This window comes from Pelodiscus sinensis, chromosome 3 (assembly GCF_049634645.1).
Source record: "Pelodiscus sinensis isolate JC-2024 chromosome 3, ASM4963464v1, whole genome shotgun sequence".
Lineage (NCBI taxonomy): Eukaryota > Metazoa > Chordata > Testudines > Trionychidae > Pelodiscus > Pelodiscus sinensis.
Window position 1 is genome coordinate 89,096,705 of NC_134713.1, and position 17,535 is coordinate 89,114,239.

At 46.8% G+C, this 17,535-nt stretch overlaps 1 protein-coding gene across 3 annotated transcripts in view; it reads left to right on the plus strand.

Moving 5' to 3' along the window:
* Positions 1-1,221: 1,221 nt before the first annotated feature.
* The window catches only part of RNF217 (ring finger protein 217), an 81,781-nt gene continuing 65,467 nt past the window's right edge, over positions 1,222-17,535 (plus strand). The window contains exon 1 of one of the 3 annotated variants that reach the window (XM_075924097.1): positions 1,222-2,129. In XM_075924097.1, the coding sequence (XP_075780212.1) occupies positions 1,527-2,129 (603 nt within the window). In that variant the 5' untranslated portion in view covers positions 1,222-1,526. The remainder of the gene's footprint in view (positions 2,130-17,535) is intronic. The other 2 variants (XM_075924096.1, XM_006139447.4) reach the window with 2 other exon arrangements.

Sequence of the window (17,535 nt, forward strand, 5' to 3'; positions counted from 1 at the left end):
ATCCTCAAAAGTATTTAGGCTCCTAACTTCCATTGATTTTAATAAGGCAGTTAGGAGTATCTGGGGTAATGGACCAAAACTGCTAGTCTTGATAAGGTAGAACAAGGAAGAATACGCATCTGTTATTAAATGACCAATATACTTGTCACTACCAATGCTTCAGTTATCCTAGAATGGGCATTTCTTGTTATCTCCTGTACCTACCAGTGATGTTGAGTTCTGAAGGGTATTTTTCCTAACAGCTTGCTTCTGGGCAGGCTTTCTGAACCGCATGCACAGTAATTGTTTCTTTAATCCTCTTACTAGCAAGTGACAAGACATGTTGGATGTACATTTATCAATCTGTCTGATTTTAATTATTTAAATCACTTTTGCAGATGTCATAGTATTGCTCACATTTGGTGTGCCAGTCATAAACCTAAATGTCTATGACACTAAGAGGATAAAGACAATGCTTCTACTTTTTACAGTTTTTCTTTGAAAGTGATTTTTAATTGGACATTGGATTTTTAATTGGACATTGGATAAAATATAGTACATTCTAAGCGTGGGCAGCTAGGGAAGCTGGCCTGATAGCCTGGGTGAGTGAATGAGAGAGGCAGGGGCCGCCCTAGACTAACTGCCAGCAACTGGTGCCCTAGGCGAACCAGGCAATTGGCGCCCCACCTCCAAACCCCTCAATGATATTGTGCCACCATTTGGCGCCCCATTTAACTTGGCATCCTAGGCTACTGCCTAGTTTGCCTATATGGACGGACTGCCCCTGGAGAGAGGCAGTGTTAACAGATATGTGTATGTGGGGGTGGGGAGCAGAGTTAAGAGGAGAGTAGGTATGTGAGAGAGGCAATGTTAAAGGGTGAGTAAAGGTGTGAGAAGGGTCTGGTTTAAAATGTAGGCAGAAGTTTGTGTATGTTACAGTGTAACAGGATGAAGGGTATGTGTGTGAGAGGTGTCTATGTGAGGGGTGGAAGTGAAAGGTGGGTGAGGGACGGGTGCGAATCGGGAAGGATTAAGGGGTGTGTATAAACTAGGGTGACCTGACATCCAAAATGATTGGAACCGTCTCCCCCGCCCTCCCCACTCGGCCACACCAAACGAGTTGCAGTTTTCCACACATGCAATCTGGACACTCTAGTTAAGTGCAGGAAAGGCGGGTGGGAGAGGCGCAGCGCTAGGGCGGGGTGTGTGGGTGGCAGGCACAGGCGGGGCGGTGTGAGAGGGGGCAGGTTAGGGGCGAGGCGAGGTGTACGTGTAGAGCTGAGTGGGGGCGGGCGGCTCCGGCGTGTGGCCAGGAAGGGGCGTGACTGAGCCCGGGCCGGGAAGGATACATGTGAGGGGCCGGCGCGGGGGCGGGTGGTCGCAGCCCTTCAGTCGGCCCCGGCTCGGGGACTCTGCTGCGGCCGCAGCGCGGCGGGATGGGCGCCGGGCCGGGTGGGGCCCGCGGGCCGCGTTGACCAGCGCGGCGGCGGCGGCGGGGCCCGGACCCGGAAGCGGGGCCGGAGGCGGCTGGATGCGACGCGGCGGGGATGGGGGAGCAGCAGAGCTCGCTCAGCGCCCTGCGGCCGCCCCCCGCCGAGACGCCGCCGCCCGCAGGCGGGCCCGGGGAGCCGGGGCAGGAGGCGGCGGGGCCGCGGGAGCCCGGCAGCAGGCGGCGGAGCGGGGAGCTGGAGCCGCTTCCTGCCGGGGCCCCGGGGAGCCCGGAGCGCAGCGAGGAGCCGCCGCCCCCTGACTCTCCCGCGGGGGAGCCGGGGGCCGGCGGGGAGCCCCCCGAGGAGGGGCCCGAGGGGGGCAGCCGCCGCCGCCGCCTCCCCCCGCCGCGGAGGCACGTGTACTGCACCGTGTACTGCGTGGAGAACGACCACGCTGGGCCGGGACCCCCGCCCGCCGGAGCCCCCGGGGCCCTGCCCCCCGGCCGCGCCCATGCCGGAGACCCCCTGTCCTCGGGGGGCAGCATCGAGGTGGACTTTTACCTGCTGCCCGAGCCCTTCTCCGGGCTGATCGCGGGGGACTTCGGGCCCTTGCTGGTGCTGAGCTGCCGGGTGTGCCTGGAGGAGAAGCCGGTCAAGCCCCTGCCCTGCTGCAAGAAGGCGGTGTGTGAGGAGTGCCTGAAGCGCTACCTGAGTGCCCAGGTAAACACCAGCCCTCCTCACCCTCTCTATGGGGGCCTGCCCCATCCCACCCCAGCGCCCAGGGAAACCTCTCCCTCCTCAGCCTTGGCCCTCCTCAGCAGAGCATGCCAGCTGTCATCCATAGCTGGAGGAGCCTTACCATTGGGGTGGGCTTCACGCTCCCTTTTCTATCCCATGTCTTAGATCAGAGAAAAATATTAACTTTCTTTCAGAAGTGACTAGTTACAGGGCTGCTCTCTCTCGTTTGGAGCAGATGGACATGCTGCTCCACTGGAAGTGGACACTATGAACACGATGTGCACACATGTTGCTTAAGGATTTGTGTGCCTGTAAACTGGAGATGCTCTAAAGTTTAAACTCATTTTCATTAAGTGTCTCTTGAATTATCCCAGGCTGATAGCATCAGCAGGTCAAGAAAACATGGAAGAGACTGATTGACTCCTGCTGTTGTTTGCCAGAGATCTACTAAAACTTTCCACTAAGCATTGACTAGTACATTAGTCATTTTGTATGGACCTTGTGACTTTTTTCAGTGATTACTTGGAACTGGACTGGGTTTTATATGGGGGAGGCACCATCTCCTTCCTCCAATGCCTCTTAGATAAAAATATAATTGAAAACTGTTTCCCTCACCCTCGTTTAATGTCAGTAAGAAAGTCTATAGCTGGACTTTAAACTACAGGTTGAACCTCTTCAGTCAGGAACCCACAGAACTTGGCGAGTGCCAAACCAGATAATTTGCTGAACCACAGGAGGTCAATCTTTGTCTTACTGGCTCTTAGAAGACATTTAAGGTCAAATTAGAGCTAAGTAACAGCACAGAAAACAGAGTAGGACTGGTGACTGTAAACAACTTTATGGGGCCTTTGGGAAACTTGGCCACAGCCATGATAAATGGACATACACCTCACTAAAATCATGTCAGATCATGAATGTTCCTGGACTAGAGAGGTTCAACTTGTTGTCTGTTCATATCAGTGATATAAATAGATTTATCAGGTTAATTTCATATAGCATATTGCAAACTACTTTTGAATTGCAGACTATAGCTTTTTTTCAGTGAATTACCTAAAAGTACGGTCCAGCCTTATGGTCCAGTATGGCAACACTTTGTGCTACCTTGTTCAAATAAAAATATTTACCAAATTGCTTCAAAACTCTATGATTTTTATTAATATCTGAGACCTATTGGCTTTAGTGTTTATTATCTAAATGCTAGGCAGTTCAAAGCACAACAAAACGTGGTTGTGCATGATATTTTAGTGAGCCTACTTCATCTTTCTCTCCATTTTTACATTGTTGCTTCCTGGTCTTGATTGAAAAGAGTATTATTTTATCCTTTAAATTGATTACTGTGCAATGATTGACTTAATCTCTCCCAACACTTTCTCTTAAAACAAAGAGAGAATTGATAAGTAACTTAGTAACTATAGGCATTTTTTGCTTTGAGGTTGCATGATACTTGAGTTCAGAACTTTGGTCCTTATCCTGCAGAATCTTACTTGCAAAGTCAACAGCACTGTTTTTGAGCTCCAGAGGGTAGCCAAGTTAGTTACAGAAAACAACAACAAATGGTCTGGTAGCACTTTATACTAACAAAACATGTAGATCAGTGGTCTCCAACCTTTTTATACCCAAGATCACTTTTTAAATGACAGACCAAGCCAAGATCTACCGCCCTGCCCCTTCCTTGAAGCCCTGCCCCTTCCTTGAAGTCCCGCCCTCTCTATTCTCTTCCTCTCCATCACTTGCTATCCCCAGTCTTTATACTGCTGCTTATTTTATTTTTTTATTCTTCTGTAGGAAGAGGTTTTTCCAACATTTGGCCTGTCTATACTGGACCAAATGTCAGAAAAAAAAAGTGATAGAAATATAGCCGTGTTAGTCTGGGATAGCTGAAGCAAAATGCAGGACAATGTAGCACTTTAAAGACTAACAAGATGGTTTATCATCATCTAATAAACCATCTTGTTAGTCTTTAAAGTGCTACATTGTCCGGCATTTTGCTTCAGAAAAAAAAAAACCCTTCTTTTGGAAGCCACCTTATTCCTTGTGGAAAGAGGAATATAGGGGTGACCAAAAGAGCCTGTTTGCTCTTCCACTAAAAAAGCGGAAGAACAAACGCAACCCTGGATGCAGAAGAGTTTTTCTGGGATACCTCCAGAATCTGAAAAACTCCTGCAGTTTAGCTGGACCCTTGCTGTGTTGAGACAGCATGTGTAGGCTCTGGGGGGGGGGGGGGGGGGGAAATGAGGGATTTGGGTGTGGTAAGGGGTGAGAGGTGCAAGCTCTGGGAGGAAATCTGGTTGCAGGAGGAGGTGGAGAAGGGGACACTGGCTCGGGGAGGGGGCTCCAGGCTGGACAGTGTTGGGATACTAAGCAAGCCACAGGCTTGCCGATGTGAGGGTACAGGAATTTGGGTTGGGGTATGTGAGGGGCTGAGGGCATGAGGTTCTAGTGTTTTATAGGCTCAGATCTATGGTCTGGGGCAGGGGGAGTGCAGGAGTGGTTGTGGCCAGATGGGGGATTGGCCCCAATTAGGGGTTTGTTGGCCAGGCTTCATTTTTAAATAGAATACTATGTTAAACACAAAAAGTTTCTGCATTGTCTTTATTTATGAGAATGGCAGGGAACCTGCCTTGAGTCAGGGGTCACTGATCCATAGAAAAGTCATTTGGGAGCAGGGGACACAGTACTGGGGAGGAGTGCTAGTGGGTTCTGGAGCAGGGAACAGGGTGCCAGTGGGGGCAGGGGAGAGGGGGCAGGGTGCCAGGACGGGTTTCTGCAGCAGGGGACAATGCTGGGGGGGACAGGTTTCTGCAGAGGGGAGCAGGGGGATAGGTTTCTGTAGTAGGAGACAGGGTGTCAGAAGGAACTGGTTTCTGCAGGGGGGGCAGGGTTCTGGGGGACAAGTTTCTGCAGGGGGGGGCCAGGAGGGCAGGGAACAAGTTTGGGGCAGAGGAGAGGGAACAAGGTTGGGGGCAGGGAGTTCCCTACACCAGCCACGGAGGGAAGCCTCCGAACCGTGCTACCTCCAGACTGACCGCAGGGCAGCCGGGCTGGAGTGAAGAAAAGTGGCTGCCCGGCCAGCTGGCCATGGCGCTCAGCCAGGGTGCCACCAAGCTCCACGTGGGCAGGCGCAGAGGGGAAGCCGCCCAATCAGCTGGAGCGCGGTTCAGCCTCCTCTGGGCTGAACACCACAGCCAGCAGGCCAGGCAGCATCTCCTCTGCGCCAGCTCACATGGAGCGTGGTGCACCCTGGCTGAGCGCCATGGCCAGCTGGCTGGGCAGCTGCTTCTCTTCCCTACAGCCCAGCTGCCCTGCGCTCAGCCCAGGGAGGCTGTGCCTAGCTCCAGCTGACAGCCACAATCAGCTTGCTGGGGTGTTTCAGCCCTCCCGGCCTCCCAGCTCCCACTGTTCCTCGCAGCTACTCACCTGTGTTGTTGCTCAGTGAGTAGCTGCTCCTCAAATGAGGAAATCTAATGTAAATGTACTGCGCAGGTGCACAGTTCAGAGAGGGCTCGAGCTACTCTTAGAGCCCCTGAGATCTACCGGTATCTCACGATCTACTGGTTGGTGACCACGGATGTAGATGGTATAATGAGCTTTCATGGGCACAGCCCACTTCTGTGTGCATCTGTATTTTCAGGATCAAAGGCCTTTTTGGGTAGCAGCATGTGTGGTTTTTTGTTTGTTTGTTTTTGTTGTTGTTGGGTTTTTTTAAAGTTGGATGGGTGCATTAGTTTTGTCTGTGCATTCCTGCTGGTAGATACAAAGGAGGTAATAACACCAACTACAGCTCAGTTCCTTCTAGTAAATAAAAATCAATTGTAAGACTGAAATAATGTTGATAAAGAAGGTGGGGAGTTTAGGTGCATACAGTCGGCCATTGTGAAGAACCATATTTACTGTAGTAAGTAAATGTTCCCCTTGTTTAAAACATAACATTCCTGCCCTGGGTGAATAGCAAGTACATAGGATATCCACTGTATGATTCTAAATAATCTCAGGAGATGATGTGGTGTCTCAGTTTAATAGTGACAGAAGGTCTGCTATTCCAAGGTGAGACCATCTGATTTATACGTTAAGGCTTTGTGTACAATGCGGTTTTTAGCCTCTGGTGTAGCTGCACCAGGGCAAGCTTTAGTGTAGACACTAGTGTAAACTACCTCAGTGCAGATACTCACTAAATCCATGAAATAAACCATGTAAAGGTATGGATAAAACTCCACCTACTGGATTTATGTACTGATATTAATGGAACATCTGAGATGAAATAGAGAGCCTTTAACAGTTGATGGTACTGGAATCTTTGCTGGTGAATATGTAGGTCCATGTAAAATTCACAGCCATGGAAAAAACGCATCATGGACCATGAAATCTAGGCTTTTGTGTGCTTTTACCCTATACTATGCAGATTTTTTAGGGGAGACCAGCATTTCTCAAACTGGGGGCCCTGACTCAAAAGGGCACTTCAGGAGGGTTGCAAGGTTATTTTAGGAGGGATCACAACATTGCCACTCTGACTTCTGTACTGTCTTCAGAACTGTTGGCTGGGTGCCCAGTTCCAAAGGCAGTGCCCTGCCAGCAGCAGTGCAGAAGTAACAATGGCAGTACCAAACTGTGTCGTGTCATCCTTTTGGCAAGTTTGTCTTGGCTAGGTAACTTCCTTGGTTTTGCTTTTTAGAACTGATTAATGAGCGTGTTCTCACACGAACGTAAAAAGGCAACTAACACATTTTTCATTTCAAGCTGGTCGAGTTTAGGTTTTAACTTGACCAGCTAGTGTGTGTGCCAAAGTACAGTTTGCTTTGTTTGTGTTAGTGTTGGAATGTGTTAGATGACATTTAAAAAACCAAAACTCTAGATCAAGACGCACTCTAAATGTCTTATTGAATGGTTTAGTTCTTAAGTTAAGATAGTAACAAATCCCTGCTGCTGGGATTAGAGCAATTTGGAGGGGGGTACATACAGGTTAGGGATGTTAATGGTTAATCTGTAAGCCTCACTGCTTACCAGTTATGGTGAATTGGCAGAGGCAGGAGTACTCCCCTGCCTGAGGCAGGCTCCAGGGGGGAGGGTGACTGTTCCAGCCCAGCTGCCGCAGGCAAAGAGGTCACTCCTGTTTAGTCAGTTAATGGGTTATACTTAATTAGTTATCTAATTCCAGGGGATTTTACATATCTAATACAGGTATGTCTGTTTCTGGTCCAAGAGGATTATATCCAGTAAGGATCCTCGACATGTCCTGTCCTAAGAAGAGAACAGATTTCTCTCTGGGACCATGGGTTTGCCAGTGCACTCTTCAGGAGGCACTTGTACTTGATGCTATACTTACAACTGAGGTCATCTATCAGCATGTTATCTTTGCAGATTTGATGTGATACTGGGTGCCATTTCCAGTTCTTCATAGCTTCCTGGTATGGTAGTTGTTTTGAGCCCCACCCTGCCAGTTGACTTGGCATACAGCAATAGTATTGCTCACTTGTGAAAAGGAACACTTCAAGGCAGGAAAAAAATGCCTTGCAGGCTAGAAGGCATGACAGGCCATCAGGGAAGTGATAGTTGGGACTCTTTGTAAACACAGAGATCCTGTATTATGAGATGGTCCAGCTGAGTTCTGCAATCTAAACCTTATGTGTCTATTACAAATACTGTACATGATGGGCTGGATTGAAGAGAGCGTCTCACCAAGCATGTAGTGATTTCACCTACCCCACTCCCCCCCCCCCCCCCCCCCCCCGTCACCCATGGAGATTTCAGTTGCAGTGTGCACAGTTCTCTTTCTAGGTCTAAAACTCAGGGGTGATTGAATTCATTTAAGCTAAAAGTTTCATTATATAAGCAAGAAGCCATTAGACTGAGGAATCTTGTGCTGAATCTCTGTTGTCTGAGGATTTGTCCTGAGCTAATGCAACTTTGAACATAAGCCTGTAACTAGTCTAGAGGGGGTACATTATCTGGAGTCTAAAGCTATCTCTTAATAACTTCATCTGCATGAGTATGGGCTTTTTGGGGATGGTTCTTAGACCTAAGAAACAGAACAGCTGATTATTTTAGTAACCTAATGTACAGCCCTTTGAGGAGTGAGATCTAGTATTGACTAGTTATAGGAAATTGATATACACAAGCCTCCTTTAGGGATGTAAAATCCTGTTAACAAGTTAAACATTATGTTTAATTGGTTAACCACTTAAACTGGGCGGGGAGCGTAAAGGGAGAGTGTGGTGTGGCATGCCAAGCTGGGCTGCTGGTTAACTGTAACTATTAAGTATCAGAGGGGTAGCCGTGTTAGTCTGAATCTGCAAAAGCGACGAGGAGTCCTGTGGCACCTTATAGACTAACTGAAGTGTAGGAGCATAAGCTTTCGTGGGCAAAGACCCACTTCGTCAGATGCGTGTCTTTGCCCACGAAAGCTTATGCTCCTACACTTCAGTTAGTCTATAAGGTGCCACAGGACTCCTCGTCGCTGTAACTATTAAGTTTCACTCAGTAAGGGTGTTGCTAACCAGTTAACCATTCACATCACTAGCCTCCTTAAGGTTGCTGTTAATGCTGTACACCAATTGGGGGCTGGGAGATGCAGGGGGGCTGGAGTGCCAGTGTAGGCTTGCCAGTGCTGAGGGAGGCCATAAAAGCCTCGGGCCAGATCTGAGCGACCCAGGGGCTGCATCCAGCCCCCTGAGCCTTAGGTTCCCCACCCCCGATATGCACTCTGATAGATCTTGGGGCTGGCTATACAGAGTCCAGATGGCAGGACTCCCCTCTTTTCCCCTTCCTCCTCCATTTCCCCCCCGCCCCCCCTCCATCCCAAATTGTGCTGCTCTCCTACACAAAACTTGGATTATTTGCTGTCTTCAAGTCTATATTCTCGGACTAGTCTTGTAGATATAAGGATGTTATCACAGTTGCTAATATCACCCTCCACAATTTCATTTGCTTGATAAATTTCTTCAGAAGTCTCAAATACAGCGTGAGCAGGTCCCTCTTTTGGGACTCAGGAAATCACAAGTATTAATCCTTTTTCATGTACTGTTGAAGAACCTCCCCTATGACTCTAGTCTATCTAGAATAGGAAAAAGTTTTGTGAGAAGAATTCCTGGGAAAAGAAAAGGTAGGATAGAGTGGAAATAGATCTTAGAAATTTAGGAGGTTACACTATCTGAACTAAATTCTCACGTAGCAAGGAAAAAGAAAAGGTAGGTGGCAAAAGGGGAAAACGTCTAGAAACAAGTTTGGTTTGAGCTTCTCAAAAGACATCAGGCACTTTTAACTAGGAAAGTTAAAATACGTTTATTTTTGTAAAAGAGTAACCGTTGAAATTTTTAGCAGTCACGTGTTTACATCCGGGTGGCAGCTGATGCTTGTGGGGAGCCTACTTTTAAGCTGGCTTGGCAGGAATACCTGCATTTCCTCCCCCCCCCCCCCCCCACCTCCTTCCCTCACATGCTGCTTCTCATACAGAGGCTGCAATGTGGGAAACAGGTGGTTTCTCAGGAGCCCGGTAGGTAGGGGTGGGTGGGTGGTTTAACCCATGGAGGTTAACTGATCAGCCCAGGCTTATTGATTAACTGTGTACACTGGTATACATTAACATCCCTACTTAAACTGCATTCACCATGGTAGTTACAAGAACCCACACAGATTAGAATACAACAGAATTGTGAAATGTAGTGTTTGGATCCAAGTGTTGTAGGAGTTGAACGCTGGCAGTGATGGTCTTGGGTAGTAAAATCTGCTCTTCTCTTTAGATATTGATTGCTTTTTATTTAATTCCGGACTGGACAGCTGCTGGAAAAATTCTGATCTTTGAATCATCTTGTCATTAAACAAGTCTGGGGTCTGTACGAACAGATTTTCAACTAATTTTGGTTAGCTATGGTTTCTAAAATGGTGCTGAACAGGGTTTTTCTTCAACTGCAATTGCAAGAGAAATGGTGCAGGAGAATAGTCACTGGTTCATTGTCAATGTCTATTTTCTCCTTTGTTTAATTTTGATAGCATAGGGCAAGACTTAAAAATCAGAGCCACTAACGCAACCCCTCTCCCACATATCCATCAAATTCCACCTAAAACTATCTTCCCTGTCTGTCTCCTGATGCTTAGGCAGTGTGGTGGAGCACTTCCTGTAGAAGGAAAAAGTACTCTAACTGCAAAGTATTCTTTGTTTTGTAGATGTAAAATCCAAAAGCTGAGATTAATTTACTGGTGGTGGAGTGGGGACTGATTTAGTGGTTAGAAGCTTAGCAGAGGAGACCAGAGTTCTTATAATGGGCCTGATACTGACTGTGTGACTTTCTGTAAGTCACGTTTTTTTTTTCTGCCTCATTTCATCAATCCAAAACTTGGGTGTGATTCTTAGCAGATATCTCCGGAAGTCCCTTAGGAGGAGCTGTTTGCTTGAGAGAATGCTTCTGTTTGCTGTATTGTTGTTTGCTGCCTTTGAACAGAGCCATTGGGGCTGTGGATAGGTGATGATTGGAGTGAGATTTCAGCCTCTGTATGCTAGGTGTAGATGGTTCTAGAAGGGATGAATCTGACCACAATTCCCCTGGCATGGGAGCTGAAGAAGACAGCCACTCTCAATCCTCAGCATAGGTAGCATGTTTGGGTGGGGCTGGACGGTCAGATATGATGGAACTACAATGCTGTTTCTGGGAAGCACCATGGTTGGGTAGCCTCCTTAGTGCTGACTAAATTACCCCTAGAGCAGTTCAGGACAGGGTGGCAGAAAGGAGGCTGAAACCTGTGTTAGCAACCCTTCCCTTGGGCTGTCAATTCTGTTCTGCATAGGGTATAAACTAAAAAGAAAAGGGAGAGATTATTGTACTTGATTTCTCAACCTTAATATTGTATTCATGCCACTCAGCTTTCCTTATTTTAGAAGCTGTGTGTACATGCAAGCCTGCTCAATGAATCATTCATTTCCTAAGCTCTGTTGGTGGCTTGTAAATCTGAGTCAGAATGAATATTTGGTGTTTGGGTTTTGTTTCTAAGAGGAATTCTCAAATAAACTTAGTCAAGACATTTGTTACAAGGCTGTTTCCGGGGAGGCTTTGCTGCAGATTCTGCAGCATTAAGCTTATTTAAGCTTTATACTACAGAGCCCACAGCGTGTGTCACTGCTAGGATTTTTAGAGGTTACATTTTTAAATGCCTTTTTACGTTTCTACTCCTGTTCAAGACCCTTGCTGTTTTTATTGCCTTGTTTACTTGTGGATCAAGTGTGGTTTGGTTCCCCCATTTGTTAGTGATGTGTTTTATTTGAAGCTTTCACTTGAAGGAACATAGTCAACTTAAACAGAATACTGTATTATGCATTTTTAATGTAGTATGATGACACCTTAAAAGTTACTATATCTGAATGGAGGAAACATTCTGTGTTTTTGTTTTTGTTTTGTTTTGATAGTACTTTGTATACTTTCATTTTCTCCTGAAGTCAGTCTGCCTGGGTCTTTCACACATCTGTAAGAAAAAACTAAGAAAGCATGACTAAAACCATGCAAATAGGGAATGCAGAGGGGGGCGTGGAAGCAGGTGTATTGCCTAATATTATCTTTAAAACTGACTGGATTTAAAGCTGCCTCCGTTCTGCTAAATAGACATTGTTTTGTAAACGTTATAGAACCAAGTACCAATAGAAATGATTCCATATAGTTTTAAAATTTAAAACTTATTTTTTAAAATCAAATGAATATTTCTGTGAACCATAAAACTGCAATGTTGCACTTGTATGACCTGGATCTGGCTCCTTTTGTGCTAAGTCCTCTTTATGCTTCTCTGGTGGTATAAAGTGGCTGCAACTTTATGAACAGCTGAGAATTATGCTGTGTGGGAAAATCCATCATGGGGGTGTACAACTGACACATCCAGCTCTAATCTCCCCACCCCAGCCCCCTTTGATATTTAGAGCTGGAGAGTATGTGTCCAGTGTGTTCTGTGCTTCAATTGTTGCTGCATGGCACAATAGTCCCAGGAGCTGTTACGAACCATTTTAACACTTGACACTGCTCTAAACAATGTTGCGATTTGGGATGGTTTAGACTAGATCCCAAGATTGGGGACCTACAAAGAGATCTGTCACTATCCTCACAGTAGATGTTCTCAGCGCTTATTGGGCATGGTTGAGGATTAAGCTCAAGAACTTGAAAGTCAAGTGGATTAAAAGCTAAACTGTCAAATTTTCTTTGGCTAAGTGGCAAGAAATGTAAGAGTTTAAGGGGAAGAGGCAGAGCAGTTGATAACTTACCTTCACTCCAGTCTGCTGTTTCTTCATTCTGAGTAACTGTTCTTTCAACTGCCTGGGGCCTCCTGGCCAATCATTCATCTCTACTTTTCACTTGCAGCATCGTGCTGTTTAAATGCCTAGACGCATGATGTCCAACTATTTCTGAAACAGTAGCCACTACAGTGGCTACTGCTATCCACACTCAACCGGCCAAACAGCCCCATGTGGCTAGCATGTTGGACACCACAGAACTCGAGTGTGATAAGATACCCGGGGTGTAGCATGGGAATGTGGGACTGCTGTGCCCCTTTAACGTTCCAGTTGGGCTGTCTCAGTGCTTTGCTAACCTTTACAGGTGCTGTTATCACTCAGCACAACGACATGTGAAGAATCCCACCCAGTTAAGTTGAATGAATGCTCCCAGAGCTACATATGAATCATACAGCAAGGCACCAGCCAGATTGCCTCAGCCTTGTACCTCAGGAATACAGCATCCCGCACTGCTCAAAACAAGCACTGCAACTTTATTCATTGGTTTACCACTTCATCATTGGAAAGTTGGTATATACCAGCCTTTGTAAACTTGAACAGATTTGCCAAGTACTTCAGGGAAATTCACTGGTAAAGATCAACAGTAAAACAAGTTTATTGGGTACATAAGAGATTTTTAAGTGGCCATAAGTTAGGGATGTAAAGTCCTGTTTAATCAGTTAACCAGTTGAATGTTACGTCTAACTGATGAAGTGGAAGGAATCTAATGGGCATGCACGGCTAAAGCTGCCCCCAACCTGCAGGGCTGCCACCTCTGCTAGCCTGCCCTGTGGGCGGCCTGGTAGAGCTGGAGTAGCTCTTCACCCATGGCGGGCTGCTCCTGGGTGCTGGTTAACCAGTTACCATAAGCATCAACTGGTAATGGTGATGTTTATCAGTTAACCCATTACCCATTCATAGCCATACTATTAAGTGATAGGCATAAAGTTAGAATAGTTACCAAAATAAAATAAAACACAAACACACGTTAAACTGGACAGCATCTAGATTAAGCAGTTTCTCTCACCCCACTGGATATATTGTAGTTCTATAGTACACAGGTTTCACCCTTGAAACTTAGCAAGTTCCCTCATAATATTAGGTTTCAGAAAGTCCAGTTATGCCTAGATCTTCTCTAGTTATCGATCATTCTTCCTCACCTACTTTTTCTTACAGTTAGTGCCACCTCTTCAAATTAAGTGCTCCCTTTGAACTTAAGTCCCTACAGCTAGTTAAAAGAAGTATTGCTCTGAAATGTGTAGGTAACTACTTGGGGTTCAGTTCATGCTTTGACCTAGCATAATTCCTTTTTTTAAGTTTCAAGATTTCTGGCAGGGTTGTTCTGCAATTTTTTAGATTGAGTACCTACCTTCTGAGTGTGTCAGAAATTGGGAGGTGAAAATACTTTTCTATACAATATTGTGTTCATTTCTGGCCATTGTTATCAGAAGGACATGGAAAAGTTAGAGGAAGTTCATGGTGAGAAATTAGCTTTTATGTGGGACTGACTGGAGAAGAAACATTAAAAAATATGTAGAAGAGTCTAAAACTTTTTAAAAGATGTGAACATTAGGAAGGGAGGAGAAACTTAGTGAGTGAAGGCTGATATAATGAAAGTACAGGTAGTCCCCGGGTTACGTACAAGATAGGGACTATAGGTTTGTTCTTAAGTTGAATTTGTATGTAAGTCGGAACTGGCTCCAGATTCAGCTGCTGCTGCTGAAACTGACCAGGGGCTGACTACAGGAAGCTGGAGGCAGAGTTGCTCTGCCCCCAGCTTCCTGGAATCAGCCACTGATCAGTTTCAACAGCGACTGAATCTCGAGCCTGGGACAGAACAGCTGGGCTGCCAGGCAGGTCCCTGCAGGACCAACCCGGCAGCACCCCAGCTGCTCTACCCCAGGGTCCACAACAAAAGCCTGGTCTGCTGGTCTGCTACTGCGCCCCCCACCCCAGCAGACCAGGGACACCGGGAGCAAAGCCGCAGCGGTGGAGGGGTCCCGCGCCTCTGAGGCTTTGCAGACCAGGGGCACCAGCAGACCAGGGGCACCTGAAGCAAAGCCGGGGAGGCGGAGGGGTCCCGCGCCTCTGACACTTTGCTGTGGCAAAGCCCAGAGGCACGGGACCCCGCCGCCGCTGCGGCTTTGCTCCCGGTGCCTCTGGTCTGCTGGGGACCGTCTCCAGCAGACCAGGGACATCAGGAGCAAAGCCGCAGCGGCGGCGAGTCCCGCGCCTCCCCAGCTTTGCTCCAGGTCTCCCTGGTCTGCTGGAGACGGTCCCCAGCAGACCAGGGGCACCTGGAGCAGCTTTTCTCGCCCCGGAGGTCAAGGTGGCGGGACCGCTGCACTCTGGGCGGTCCCGCTGCCTGCGAGCTCCGAGGCGAGAGAGCCCCGTTCATAAGTGCGGATCCGACATAAGTCGGATCCGCGTAACTCGGGGACTGCCTGTAAAGGAAAACTTCCTGAGCTGGAAATGGTAGGTGTAGAGTAGTCTTACTAAAGTGGAGGAAAAACCTACTGGTTTTCTTCAGTCTAGTTTAAATATAATGTATAGTAGTGGATGCCTTGTATCTAAGGAAACCAACTGGATATTTCATCTCTTTATTTCTGATGTCTATGATTCTGTGAGCCTGTCTAGCAGTAGCCCTGGTAGCACTTAAGACTTGTACTTATTTCAGGCCTGCACAACTTGGAAAGTGGAGAGGGCCATATTACTCCAAAGAAAACAGCTGTGGGCCACAAGTAGGATTGCCAGATGCTCTCCCAAAAAATACCAAACATGCCGGCTAAAAATTTTTGTCGAGCAAAAAAAAAAAAAAAAAAAAAAACCACACGTCAGACATACAAAAAAACCCCCCGCACCACCCGGCTTCAGCGCACAACCACAGGAGGCGCCACCACGCTTCCATCCAGTGCCCAGCTGTCTGGTAGAAAGCCAGACACCTGGCAACTCTAGCTGCAAGGGTAGGTGGTGGAGGGTAATACTTTATTAATAATTTTTCAATTAAATCCAGCCTGCACAACATATGCAACATACAGCTCCTAATGCCCTTGCCCTCTCCTCTCCCAGCATCACCCTGTCCCCCCCCCCCCCCCCCACTGACACTTCCCTTCCTACCCTTTTCCTCATTGTCTCCACTTGGCCCTCGGGCATTTGTCTCTCCTGCACCCTGTCCCTTGGTGCCTTCCCCTTTCTCCTAACCTGCCTCCCCTCACCTCAGCACAAGCCCCTTCCCCTCCCCTACCTGGCTTCTGCCTTCCAGTTTGCGGGGCTGCCAGAGCCTTTTTTTAATTCAGCGGTCGCCGGCCGTGATGTCACGACGCCACATCACGCCAGCGTCTTGGCGTCTGCCAGCATCCTGCCCTCTGGCTCATGCCCCGCCTCCTCGCGCCAGAGCTGCACGCAGGCAGCCCGGCGACAAGAATCGCTGCACTTGCCCCTCCCCAGCGGCGCTCTGCTCCTCCACCTGGCTGGCGGATTGGATGGGGCTGCGCCGCCCGTAGTCGTCACAGGCCGCACAGTGGTCCCCTGCAGGCCGCATGTTGTGCAGGCCTGGCTTATTTAATGTTTAATGTTAAGGAGCTGTTAGGTTTTTTTAATGTCTTGTCTTATTTCAGTCCACATTTAACAGAGACTATGCTAATGGAAGCCAAGTTGGAAGTTTATTTTCAGCTATTTTTGAATTATTGGTGAGCAAAATAAAGCCAAATGTTAAGAGTACTTTTATAGCACACTTAAACATAGAAAGAGGTTTTTCCACAAACTTTTATTCTTAAATGGAAAAATAGCCACTGGTGGGAGTAGGCTTGGAAAATTTTGACCCCAAAAGAAAATGTTTCTGCAAGTTATGAATATATAAAAACAGAAGATGTTAATTAGGCATATAAAAGGTTAACTGGTAAATTAGAAGGGACTCAAGCAGCCCGAGGCAGGACGATGCTTCCGCCTCTCAGGGCCTGCTGGAGCAGCTCCTGTTAGTGGCAGGCCAGACCACCCTCCACCTCACCTCGGGTTACAAATGGGCTCCCCAGGAATGGGACCATCCCTAGGAACTGGGCCTGCAGCAGCTCCTGCCAGCCTCACTCCTAAGGAGGCTTTGCTCCGGGCTCAGCAGTATAAAGATTATTTAAACTTTATACTGCAGAGCCCACAGCACATGCAACTGCTTGGATTTTTTTTTTTTTAGTAGTTACACAATTAAGTGCATTTTTACATCCCTGATGTTAATAGAACTATGTGATTGTCCTAATGATTGCATTAATTACCACAAACGTGAACTGAAAATATTGGTGTGTCTGAATTATAATCAGATTTAGCAATCTAGCTCCCTCAAAAATCGTGCAGCCCATGCTTTGTGGAATGCAGTTTCATATTCAATGTTCTTATAGAATTTGGCAAGCGTATTTAGGTAGAACGCTGCAGGTTTAGCAAGTATATATTCTGAAGATAATAAAGTTTACTTGGTGTGAGGGATCATCCAGGTTACCAAATATTAAGTGGCAAATGGTGAAGGGCATGTGGGGTTGTTCTTCAGGACACAGCAGGAGAAAAGAGGGTTTGAGAAAGACAGGGCAAATGAAATGGGAGGCTGACAGGCTTGCTGGTCGGAAACTGACAGCTAGCTGTATAGGAAGAAGGTATCACATTATGCTAAGTTGTACTATGTTAGTGTATTAAATCAGTTTTCTAAGTTGTTTGTTTTTATTTCCAGACAAAAATGACATTAAATAGGAGTTAAGATTGATAATACGTATCCATAGTTACAGTTTTTTTAAAAAAAAGAGTGCTGTAATTATTCCAATGCCAAATGTTGCAAAACAAGAAATTCATAGTTAAGATTCAATTTAAAAAGAAATTCAAACATGTTAAATTATGAAACTATAGTTAGGGCACCTAAATAATTGTAACTCAGTCCTAAGGTGACACTATGCAAAATCACATAATTACAAAATGTGTGGCTGCATATTACAGTGACTCTTTAGGAGACATTAGGGTTGGTTCCCCCCCCCCTCCCCCCAGAACCTTGATGTACCATGAAGGGTCCAATTTTAACTCTAGGTAATTGTAAACTTGTAAAATCTTAGAAAATTAATGTTGAGATCAGAAAGCAAATATTGCGATTTTGGGCAGGATATGTTGTATTCTTTA